At 34.3% G+C, this 12,722-nt stretch overlaps 1 protein-coding gene across 6 annotated transcripts in view; it reads right to left on the reverse strand.

Annotated features, from left to right (window-relative positions):
* The window catches only part of ATXN2 (ataxin 2), an 84,956-nt gene that overhangs the window by 7,906 nt on the left and 64,328 nt on the right, over nt 1–12,722 (reverse strand). For 4 of the 6 annotated variants that reach the window (XM_077748092.1, XM_077748088.1, XM_077748091.1 and 1 more), the window contains 3 exons: nt 6,021–6,205; nt 5,581–5,713; nt 1,987–2,040 (listed from right to left, as the gene is read on the reverse strand). In XM_077748092.1, coding sequence (XP_077604218.1) covers nt 1,987–2,040; nt 5,581–5,713; nt 6,021–6,205 — 372 coding nt within the window. The remainder of the gene's footprint in view (nt 1–1,986; nt 2,041–5,580; nt 5,714–6,020; nt 6,206–12,722) is intronic. The other 2 variants (XM_077748090.1, XM_077748089.1) reach the window with 1 other exon arrangement.

Below are 12,722 nucleotides of genomic sequence, written 5' to 3' on the forward strand. Positions count from 1 at the left end.
AAACTGTGGGAAAAAAATCTACTGGAATCAGGGAAGGAAGAAGTGGAGAATGAAGAACAATAAATGCTGGGCTTTACTGAGCTAAGTGTATTCATTTAACTGCTTTTATTATCCATGATTGTTAATTTAGCTGAGGAGTCCAAAAGTTAAAAATAAATTTTCTTCAAAATTCTGATTTAGCTATTCATCAAACTTTTATTTATAAAAATTGAGTTGTCTTCATGAAATCTGGATTAATTCAGGCTAATCAAAGAAATTACCTTTTTTGGGTCAGACCTGGTCCAGAAGTTCCCCACTCATTGTGTTCCTTGATACAATGTTTAAAACTCTAAATATGTGACTTGTCAAATCCTTGTTAACACTCACCATGTTCTAAAAATTGTTTTCTAAGTCATGATCTTACTGAAGCCAATTCAGTCCATAACGCTGTGTCTTTGATTTGTAACTAGGTTTTTTGGTCATTTTGACCTTGGATGCACAAGTCATGAAAGATCACCAGCACTGCAAAACTAAAAATGACAAGTATCTTCCAACTTTAAAATTTGATGTTAAATTCAGAAAAAAGGAAGTGAAGGAAAGCTGAACTCTTAAAAAGGTGTAAAAGGCAACTAGACCAAACCATGACAAAATGGCTTGTGGGGAGGGGGTGGTACAAAGCAGCAAATTAAATTACAAATAGCAGCCCCACTGTTAGTTTAAGAACTAATATTTCCTTTTAGGGGAAGTTGTACTAAGGCGGTTAATACTTAGGTGTGATGATTAAGAAACTTTTAGCTACTTACCAGGAAACTAACTCCAAAATTATTAACAGAGACAGTAAGATGGTGAGGATAACTACATTTGAGACCTCAAACTGAGTACATAATAAATTACTGACACTGTCTTTTACATACCATATCACATATAAAATTTCCCTTTAATGGTACAGATATACAGCAAGACTTCTTTTTAAAGAGCATCTATTAAAGGATTAAATTTGTTAACCATTCCTAGCACCAAATGAATAACATAGACACAATTATTTTTGGATACCAAGTCATGGCGTAGTTAATGAAAATTTAAGTCAAAATATTTTCTCAACACTTTTTAAAACCTGGCATTTGGTAGATTCAGACGTTAAGTCTTTCTCAAGTGATCCAAAGTTTAGTATCTAAAATTTTAATCCTTAATACTCCTTTAGAATATAGTATTGAGCATAAAGTGACTTTTTTGTGGCATACATTTCTGAAGGACTTCTGCAAATTAGTACCTTTCCTATCCAAATACCAAAAGTCCATGACTAGCCTTATTTAAAAACCGCCCTATGAAATAAATAAGATGCACCCTACACATTCATTTCCAAAACATAGCCCTGCCCAGACTTTCTCCATTTAGGAGCCATCGTTTATTTACCTTTTCACTGGTAGTGAGAAGGGCTAATGCTGCCAAACATAATCAAGCAGCTAGATCACGCTTTCCTAGAGAAGCTCAAAACATCCTGGGTATCTACCACCTGAATATTTTAAACCTTCAGTCATGCAAAGACTGAAAAGACAGAAATGTTTCTTCCGAGATCTGCAAACCTATTCAATTAAAAATCCTTATAAGGATACATTTCTTCTAACCGGGATACTGAAAAAGCCTAATATTTTAAGCTTTTTATACTAAGCTTGTGGCTTGGCTTAAAAAAAAAAAAAACAAAGGCATTTCTGGAGAAAATATTTTCTGAACAAGGAAAATATTAGGCATTTCCAAAACAGTCACATGTTTGCTTGGTATGCAAAAATTAATTTCTGAAGCAACTCAATTTTTTAATTAACTCCAGCTTTCTTAAGCTGGGTTATATTTCCTTTCTTTAAAACACTGAATTATTTACAAATATACATATTTTCAATGATTTTGTCTGGCACAAGGAAAATATTGCTCAACAAGTCTACTCCCTTAACATGTATTCTTTAAAAAGTGTTTTACTGTTCAATTAAAATTAGTATAAAAAACCCAACTCACTGGCAAAGTAGAAAGAAGGGCTTGTCTCCTTGTTGTATGGTAATTTGGGACATGCTGAATTTGGGAAATAGAAAGGTAAATTAGCCTTTTGAGGTGTGCATTTTCCTAAATTTTCTGGAAATGTTGACATATTTATAAATTTCTTTTTGTATTCATGCATAAATCATTTTTCTTATTTTACAAGAGATGACAAGCACTTTAAACACTGATACAAAATTAAACAAGACAGGGCTGAAGCAAGAGACAGTTTTTCTTCTGTATTGATATGTTGAGTTCCACATGCTGACTTGTTTAAATGAAAGGAATAAAATCATTATCTAATCAAAAGACCAACATGGCAGTCCACTGAATACCTTAATATAATGTAACAAAATAATAAGAGTATTTACCAAGTTTAATTCAAAAGACTCAAACAGATTTGTAAATCATTATTAATAAAAACATCATTATTCTGTAAGATATTTACCAGGCATCTGGAAGTGAGTCCCAAAACTTAAAATAATAGTTAATATTAAACATGAGTATAATATCATCTCTTACTAAAATGTCTACATAAATGGGAGGGAGTATAAGTACACTTGGAAGGATGTGCACCAAAATGTTAACAGGTAACTGTCAGATGGAAGGAGAATAGGTGCATTTTAAATCTTTTTGGTCTACTGTATTTTCTAATTTATCTGCATTAAACCACCAAATACAAACTCAAAAAGGATTCTGGATATAATTCTTCTTGACGGCTCTAGTTGGTAGAGAAAGTTTCATTACTACTATATCTGTAAGGGAAAATACCACTGCCCTAAAAGAAAATTAGGTGAATTACAAGACAAGATGTTAAGAAAACAAAAAGTAACTTGTTACTCCTAAAAAAAACTTCTTAGGAGAGGTGGGGCAATGATGAAAGTTAGATTAAGGTCAAAGAGATGAAGTTTGTGGTCAAAGTCCTTTCTAAAATAGCTAAAAAGAGAACATGGTCAACAACTACTTACAATGTATGATATCTCCTAATAATTTAACTGTTCAGTAATCTGTCAGCATGTTAAATACACCAACCATTTAAAGACAATAATCAGTCTTTCATTTCGTAATCATTAGTGTCCTGTCTATTCTCAAAGCCTTTTGTTATGGCCATAAATAAATGACAAAAAGGCAACACAGAACTGTTGCCAACACCTGGGTGCATATTCTTTTGTTGGCATAAAATTTTGAAAATATTTAGATAGAATGTAGCTTAACAACAGACATAATTCATATTCAAAATATTTGGTTCCTTTGGGAATATGAAACAGAAACTGCTCAAGGGGTATAAGAGTAAAATGAGCACTTCTATGCATCAGATATATCTTAAGTTTAAAATAATATACTTTAAAAACATATCTATGTGTCTGTATCTGGCATAATTAAGATTTGGAAGATCTAAAATAACTGAAACAAATTACTGAAGAAGTAATGAATTTGCTTTAGTAGATTAAATTATGGTTTATGCTACATTTCCTAGTGTTCTTTTTTAGAGTAAGAAGTATCCAAAGGAGAACCTTGAATAATGAGCAACAATCATATTAAGACCATAGCTTCACCCCAACCTGTCCCCTCATCAACAGATATCAATTAAATACAACCCATGTAAACTGCAGGAGAGTAGTTCAGATCTGGCTGAACAACTTCCACCCGGCATTAAAAAAAAAAAAACTGGTCTTAATGACTGGTTCATTCCGGATTTTAATGGACATTAGGTCAAGGGTTTTGTTTGCAGTATTTCTTATTTACCCGCATTTCAATTGACTTCAGGGTCTACTTTTCAAACAGAAGTGCTTTGGGAAGGTAGCTCTAAAACTATTACTGTCTCAAACACAGTATTTACTATACGGGCTATTTCAAACCAATGAACAACCATCCAAAGACAAAACCAGATGCTGGCAGTGACTGAACACACTGAGGAGAAAGATTCTTCTCAACATCACAGTATTACTGCAATGTCTGAAAAGCAAGGGTACACAGATAGCTATTCCCTAAAAGCAATGGAAATTTTAGTTCAAAAGTTTTAAATCTTACTCAAAGGGGAATATGTCAGAAAATGGGAGAAGAGAAATGTTTTTTTCACTTGTTAAATCATAATGTATTTATCAGAAATATATAAAAAATCACAATGAACTTTACACCTAAGCCTTTAGCAAACCCTAAAACTGTTGAAATTACACAAATTGCCTAAAAGTCATCAAGCCAATGACAAGCAATCATAACCAAAATCATAAGCCAAATCAATCTGTTGATATACTTTTCAATTAAATTATGACTGAGTTTCTTGTAAGAAAGTTTCCCAAAATGTAGCAAATACATCATTTTAATTTAAAGAGATTAATCCACAATAGAAAGTTTTAAGTGATAATGTGGAAAATTAAGATCAGATTTAAGTTATTTTATAAAAACAATGCCTGTGATCATGTAAATGTCCTATCACTGTGACCGTGTGCAACAGAAGCATGCCTCCAGGAAGTAAGCACGAGGAGGTTATATACAGGTGACCAGAAGGATGACTGCCGCCCGAGTTCTACCTAGTCCTGTGAACCTAAAATGTTACCAAGTGTCACCTAAAGTTAAAAGGAAAAAAATCTGTACCCTTAGTCATTAAAAAAGTTTTAAAAGGCTTAAGAACTGAAATGGTCACGTAACCACATGTAATTATTATTTCATTCTAATAGTGGCACGCTTTTCATCTGTATGAATGAACTTGAATTTCTCTCCTCATACTCTAAAAACTGAAAAGCCAATGGGAAAACCTAACTGATCACACAGGAGTGCTCAGAAAAGTTCACACAGCAAAATTTACATCTTAATGAAAGCAGCACTAATTAAACGTGGTTTTGAGGACAATAATATGGGTCAACTTACTGATTCTATATTACAAAATACAACTGGAAATCTTATTTTAATTTCTCAACATTGAAAACCATATTTAGTACTTTAGACACCTGCTAAGTTGACCTGCACAAAGCTCTCCAGCCACAAAATTCAGATGGAGGTTTCTGCTTACTATTCTTATATATATTGTTTAATTATTTTATATGGGATAGTTTTTTTCATTTTACTGTTGCTTATGATGACTAAATTTAAAATGTGACTCAGGTTTAACGCAGATCCAATATTAGACTATTCTGACCACCTGAAATATAGCATGAGGCAAAAACATACTAACATTTTAACAAAGAGCAATAAAAATATGTAATGCTAAGAACTGCCAGAGGAAGAAGAGAAGCAGAATGTTTTCTTGCTGGAGAGTGCACTCATTATGATAAAACTTTCTTGTGTGCCTTAGGCAGGCCATGCCACATGGTGGTAATGCTAAGGAGGAAGAGGAGGAAGATGCCTTTCTCCACAAAAGGTGCTTCTGTTACACAAATCATTACATTTCAGTTAAAGTAAGGAGAGACATCTGAAGACAGAAGAATTTCAGGAATCGATATGGGTTCATCTTTTCTTTAGATTCCTGACCCTCAATGGCATAAAAGGCCAAGTTACTCTTAAAGTATCTTTTCAGAGCTTTAAAACAAATGAAGAGTAGTCACACACACGGAAAGAGACAAACAAAAGGCTTCCTACCATACATCGCATGCGTCTGCTCATGAGCCCCGTACTGAGTTGCTGAAGAAGACACTAAACCAGGCTGGGCGTGTGCTGGTGGTGCCATCATTCTAGCATTACCCTGTATTACAGGACTATAGACATGAGGATGCTGTGTTCAAACAAAAAATAAAGAGGAAACATTAAAATATCAAACAGAGTCAAGTAAATTTTAGTTCGATGTCTTAACTCCATGGTTCCAGAAACAAGTCTGAAAATCCTAAAACTGTTTTGGCAATTTCCTTTGAAATACTTAATATTGATCTACAATCTTATATTAAAAAGGCCCCCCAAATCCTTAGCTATCTACTTCACCGTAACACACAGCACAACTATAAAGGAAAAGCCTTTTACCATATTAAAAGTTAGAAGTTATTTAAATAGAATAAAAAGTAAGAGCTGGGTCGTATCAGCCTTACCTGAGACTGATAATGTGGCACATGCTGAACAAGAGGCTGATTTGGAAACTGCTGAGGACTGTAGGCAACGTATTGTGTGGAATACGCTGGTGGGGTGGCTACAATCGGTGGGCCTGCTGCTGAGGCTGGGTGCATCATGGTGCTCTGATGATGCTGGTCTTGCCGCTGTTGGGGCATATTTGGTACTATAGAAAAGAGGACTTAGTATTAGAAAAGAGCATCACCAGAATCGAACACAGTCCACGAGGCTGTGCGTGATTGGACATGCCTGCTTTTCCAATGCCATGCTATACCATTCCCTCCACCGCGTCAGCCACTCTGGGCTATTTTCCTACCACACATGCTATTAGTCCTCAGCTGTGAACACTGATTCTTAATGCTCAGCTTGGACAACTCTGACTCATCCCTTCAGGCGTCAGCCTGAAAGCAACTTCCTCAGAGACCCTCTTATGATGACCCCCAGATTTGATCAAGTCCCTGCAACAGACTCCTACAGCACTATAAAATGTTTCATTCATACTATTACTCAGATAACCTGTCTGATATGCCAAATTATGCCACTTGCTACAGAAGGGCATTAGACGTATGCAAAGAAAAACAACAGTACACAAAAGCCAAAATAGATCCAATACTAATCTTAACTCCATGTTAATTTCCCACTACTGAATTCTAACACAATTTCTTGCTCTTGCTCAAAACACAATTATCATGTGCTATCACGTAGCAGATTTCTAAATAGCTCTTTTTTAAAAATGCTTTTTTGTCTTTTATTATTCCACCCAGATTTCTGCCTATGGTCCTCCTCCTGTTAAAATTCTAGGTAAGAATTCAGCCATGGGGCACCTGGGTGATTTAGTCAGTAGGGGATGCAATTCTTAGTCTTAGGGTGTGAATTCGGGTCCCACACTGGGTGTAGAAATTACTTAAAAAACAAAACAAAACAAGAAGGAATTCAGCTCAAGTGTCATTTCCTTTGGTAATATCTTTCCCAGTTTGCCCAAAAGAGCTAGCCGGATGTTCTATGTACCTTTTCCTTGCATGTCAATTAGAACACTGATTGCTGACTGTGATGGGTTTATGGAGTGATGTTAACAAAGCCTCTTGAGGGAAGGAATCATGAACCACTGCTCACAACAAGGTATGAGGCACAAAGAAGGTATAACTCGGCATGTTCATAAAATCACCAGAATTACACAAGTAACTACTAGTTTAGAGACAAAATTTGCCTTTTATTTTAAATATTTGAATTTTCTTACTACAAATTTAGGGGAGCTAGTTATATACTGTTTTATCTATTCAGAAAAGCCAACCTGAAAATGGGAAAAATAGAGTAACATTTTTCTGAATTTGATCTTGAGAGTCCACATATTTTTTTATAAATTTAAAAAAATGTTTAAAATTTTTTTTTTAATTTTTTATTTATTTCTGAGAGAGAGAGAGGGAGAGAGAGAGAGAGAGCGTGAGCAGGGGAGGGTCAGAGAGAGGGAGATACAGAATCCAAAGCACAGCAGCACAGACAGAGCCCGACGTGGGGCTCGAACCCACAAACTGAGAGATCATGACCTGAGCCGACGTCAGACGCTTAACCAACTGAGCCACCCAGGCGCCCCTGTTTTATTTATTTTTGAGAGAGAGGGTGCACAAGCAGGAAAGGAGTAGAGGGGGTGGGGACAGATAATCCAAACTAGGTTCCATGCTGACAGCCTCAAGCCTTATGCAGGGCTCAAATTCATGAACTGCAAGATCATGTCGTGAGTGAGCCAAAGTCAGATGCTCGAGTGAGCCAAAGCTGGATGCTCAACTGACTGAGCCACTCAGACTCCCTTCCACATATTTTTTAAGTTTATTTTTTTATTTTGAAAGACAGAGGGAGCACATGCTCACATTTGAGTAGAGGAGCAGAGAGCAAGAAAGAATCCCAAGCAGGCTACCCACTGATAGTGCAGAGCCTGATGCAGGGATCCAATCTCACAAATCGCGAGATCATGACCTGAGCCCAAATCAAGAGTCAGACACTTAATCAGCTGAGCCACCTAGGCCCCTGAGAATTACTGGGGCATCTGGGTGGCTGTCAGCTGAATGTCCAATTTTGGCTCAGGTCATGATCTCAGGATCTGTGAATTTGAACTCCACATGGGTTCGCTGCTGTGAGCCCAGAGTCCACTATGGATCCTATGATTCTCGGTCTCCCTCTCTCTCTTCCCCTCCCTTGCTTATGTTCTACCTCTCAAAAATAAATAAAACATTAGAAAGAAAAAACAATTCCTTTTAGTAAAGAAAACCAACCAACCCCAAATTCCTGTTAACATTTTTATCAAATGAAAGGTTGTCTAATTAATAAGCTCACTAACTGAACTTAATCTTTTTACTATTTCTTTTGATATTTGATGACTCCCATATTAAAATCAAAAAGTCAGTCCAGCGTACAGTCCTTTTTGAGATAAAAATTCTAGTTATGCATACAGAAAATGCTTGAATACAATCTTCTAAAAAATTTTTTTAATGTTTATTTTGAGAAAGAGAGAGACCGTGACGGGGGCAGCAGAGAGGAGACAGAGAATCTGAAGCAGGCTCCATGCTCTGAGCTGCAAGCACAGAGGCCAATGCAAGGCTTGAGCTCAGGAGCCGTGATATCATGATCTGAGCCACCCAGGCGCCCTTACAATCGTGAAACATAAAAAATTCAATAATACAAAACAAAATCCTCCCCTCCACCATCTGCATAGCATTTTCTGCACTAATAGCAACAACTATCCTACTCATTTGCACATATGCATATGTATTTACATAGATATACACCTGGGTCTATGGTGTATATATTTTCCTTACATTTAATCTACCTTAATATTAAATGACACCTGGATGGCTAAGTTGGTTAAGTGTCTGACTGCTGAGTTCGGCTCAGGTCATGATCTCACAGTTCGGGAGTTCAAGCCTGCCACTGGGCTCTGCACTAATAGCACAGAGCCTGCTTGGGATCCTGTCTCCCTCTTTCTTTGCCCCTCTCCCGCTTGCTCTCTCAAAAAAAAAAAAAAGAAAAAAAAGAAAAAGAAAAAGAAAAAGAAAAAGAAAAATTAAAGATAGTAATGGAAATTCATACTCTGGATAGCAAAAAAATAACTGCTAATTTTTAAAGGAGTGAATAATGACAGTGTTAGCTATGATTTTAAAAGAGAATCCACAACTCTTAAATATATACACTGAAAATATTGACAGATGAAATGATATGATGTCTGGCATTACTTCAAAATAATCCAGTGAAGGATAGATGTAATAGAGCGAGGATATAATGGCCATCACTGGTTTGAGACAATGTCTTCCAAAAAATGTTTGTAACAGAAAGTTAACCACAACATGAAATAACTTTTAAAAAATGACTTAAAGATGATAAACAAATGTAACTTGTAAACCTCATTTTGATCTTAACTGAAACAAATTAACTGTTAAAAAATATATATATATTTTAAAGATACCTAGAGAAATTTGAGGATATTAGGGAAAGAACTACTGTTAATTCTATTTAGGGGTGATAATGGTATTAGAGGTGTTTTGTTGTTTTAAGAGCCCTAATTATTTCCAGAAAAATAAAATTATTTACAGATAAAATGACATATCTGAGACATGCTTCAAAATAATCTAAAAGGGAAGGGATGTTATAGGTGAAACAAAATTGTCCATGAGTCTATGATTTTCAGAAGTCCTTTTATAGAACTGTTCTATTCTGCCTATATATATATAAATTTTTGTTTAATTTTCAATAAATAGGTTTTCTTTAAACTGATCTTTTTTCTTAAATAGTTTATTGTCAAGTTGGTTTACATATAACACCCGTAAAACTGATTTTTTTTAAGTAATCAAGATATATATACCAAGTCCAAAAATAAACAAGGAAGAAAACCTGAAAACCAAAAACCGATGCTGGGAGTGGATGGATGAAAAAGTAGTCCTATAGAAGACAGGCACACTAATAGAAGAGAAACAAAATAAATCCAGAAATAGATTCTACTGTACATCGACACTCAACATATGGTAAATAGCATTTCATACCAATCTGATCTCTGGCCATAATGGAATTTAAAATTCAAAAATAGAAATATATCTGGAAATATTCAAATATTTGGAAATTTCATCACAATGCCAAATAACCCAGTGGTCAAAAAGGAAATTATAAGACAGAAAATATTCTGAATTGAGTAAAAATGAAAATACAATATAGTAAGTTTTGGGGATGCAGCTAAAGCAATGATTAGAAATTTGTGGCTTTAAATATTTCTATTAGAAAAGAAAGTTTGAAAATCAAAAACTGAAGCGACCACCCTAAGAAACTAGAAAAATAGCAAATTAAATCCAAAGAAAGCAAAAGAAATTAAATGATAAAAAGCAAAAGTCAACAAAATAGAAAATATAGGAAAAGCAATGAAACTAGAAGCGGTTCTCTGAAAAAACTAATAAGTCTCTAGCAAGACTGATCAAGAAAAAAAGGGGAAGAACAAATTATTAGTACCAGAAACAAAATACAGAGCATCATTATAGATACTTCAGACATTTAAAACAAATACAGAAAAATTATAAACAACTTTCGGCTATTAAATTTGGTAAGTTTAATAGACAAACGGCCAGCAAATTAGGAACTGAAGCCACACCTAACTGTACACAGGCATACCTCAGGGATATCTAGGTTTGGTTCCAGACCACTTCAATAAAGTATCACAACAAAGCGAGTCAAGTGAATTTTCTCATTTCCCACTGTTCTATAAATTATGTTTACACTATACTGTAGGCCATAAGTACACAATACCATTGTCTATAAACACAACATACATACATTAAAAATACTTTATTACTAACAAATGCTAACCATCATCTCAGCTTTCTGAGTTTGTAATCACTGATCACAGATTATATGTGTGTGTGTATGTATATATATATGTGTATATATATATATAACACAAATAATAGAAACATTTAAAATAATGAGAATTACCAAAATATGACAGAGACATATGCTGAGTAAAGTCTGTGGGAAAAAATGGAGCCAACAAACCTGCCTGACACAGAGATGTCACAAAACTTCGCTTTGTTAAAAATAAATAAATAAATTTTAAAAAGGCAGTATCTGTGGACTGTAATAAAAGAAATATGCCTGTACGTAACAGTGTAAGATAATGGTTTATCCTAAGAATAGGAGCATGGTAAGGATCACATCACTTCTAGTCAGTAATGTATTAGAAGACAGCCAGCGCAATAAAGCAAGAAAAAGGTAACAGTGATTAAATTATGATGATGTACACAGAAAAGTCTAAGTCTAAAAAAAGCTACTAGAGGGGTTAATAAACTGGCAAGACACAAGGCCAATATTAAGAAATCAAGTGTATCTCTATATACCTGGTAAACAATGTTAAAAAATGTTTAAACACTTTTTGAAAAAATAGCATAAAAATACGAAATACTAAGTGATAAATTTAATACATGCAAACTTATACAATGAAAAAGACTACAAAACACTGATAAATTAAATAAATGGAGAGATATACCATTTTCTGAACAATTCCCCTACAAACTGATCTTCAGATATAATGCATAATCCGAAACTGGTTCTAAAATTTATTTGATAATGCAAAGAACCTAGAATAGCTAAAACAAGTTCACATGAATTGATTTTAAAATTTATTATAAAGTAACAGTAATCAAGAAAGTGAGTACTAGCAAGATGATAAACACATGGATCAGTACAATAAAAATCAGTTCAGCAACAGACCACATACATACGGTCAACTGAATTCTGTGAAGATGCAGACATAATATGTAAAACAGAGGCTGGTATTCAGAAAACTGAATGTATGCGTATACACATATGAGAAAACAATGACTTCAACATTAACCTCATGCCCTACACAAAAATTAATTTCAGATTGATCATATATATATATATATACATCTAAATTTGTAAAAGATAAAACATATCAAACTTGTAGAAGAAAACATAAAAATATTCATAATCTAGGGCAGGCAAAGAGTTCTCAGTAATGACACAAAAAAGTGTGAGTGATAGGAGAAGAACTTAAATGGGACTTCATCAAATTTAACATCAGCTCCTCAAAAACCTGACTAAAAGCAAGCCACAGACTGGAAGAAAATATTTATAATATCTACTTCTGATAAAAGACTTACATCCAAAATATATAAAAATAACTGTTACAATTATTAGTAGGAAAAGAAACCCAATGTAAACAAAGGGATAAAAATTTGAACACTTTGCAAAAACAGCCAATTAACATATGAAAAAAATGCCCATGATCAGTATCATTAGGGAAATGCACACTACAACCACAATGAGACGTAACAACACACACATTAGACTGGCCAGAATTAAAAAGAGATCATACCAAGTGTTAGCAAGGATGTAGAATACTTATAACTCACATACACAGCCTATCAGTTGGAATGTAAAATGATGCAATCACTTTGGAAAACAATTTGTCAGTTTATTAATTTAAAATTGCATTTACCATACAACTCAAAAATCCCCATTCTAGGTGTTTAACCAAAAGCAATGAAAGCAAATGTGTTTAGTGAAGTGGCAAATACCTGTACACAAATGCTCTTACATACAGCATATTTATTCACAATAGCCCAAAACTGGAAAAAACCAAAGTACTTATCAAACCTATAACAACTAATTATAGTTTAATCTTCAAAATG

This window comes from Crocuta crocuta, unplaced genomic scaffold, assembly GCF_008692635.1.
Source record: "Crocuta crocuta isolate KB4526 unplaced genomic scaffold, BGI_CrCroc_1.0 scaffold29, whole genome shotgun sequence".
NCBI classification, from domain to species: domain Eukaryota; kingdom Metazoa; phylum Chordata; class Mammalia; order Carnivora; family Hyaenidae; genus Crocuta; species Crocuta crocuta.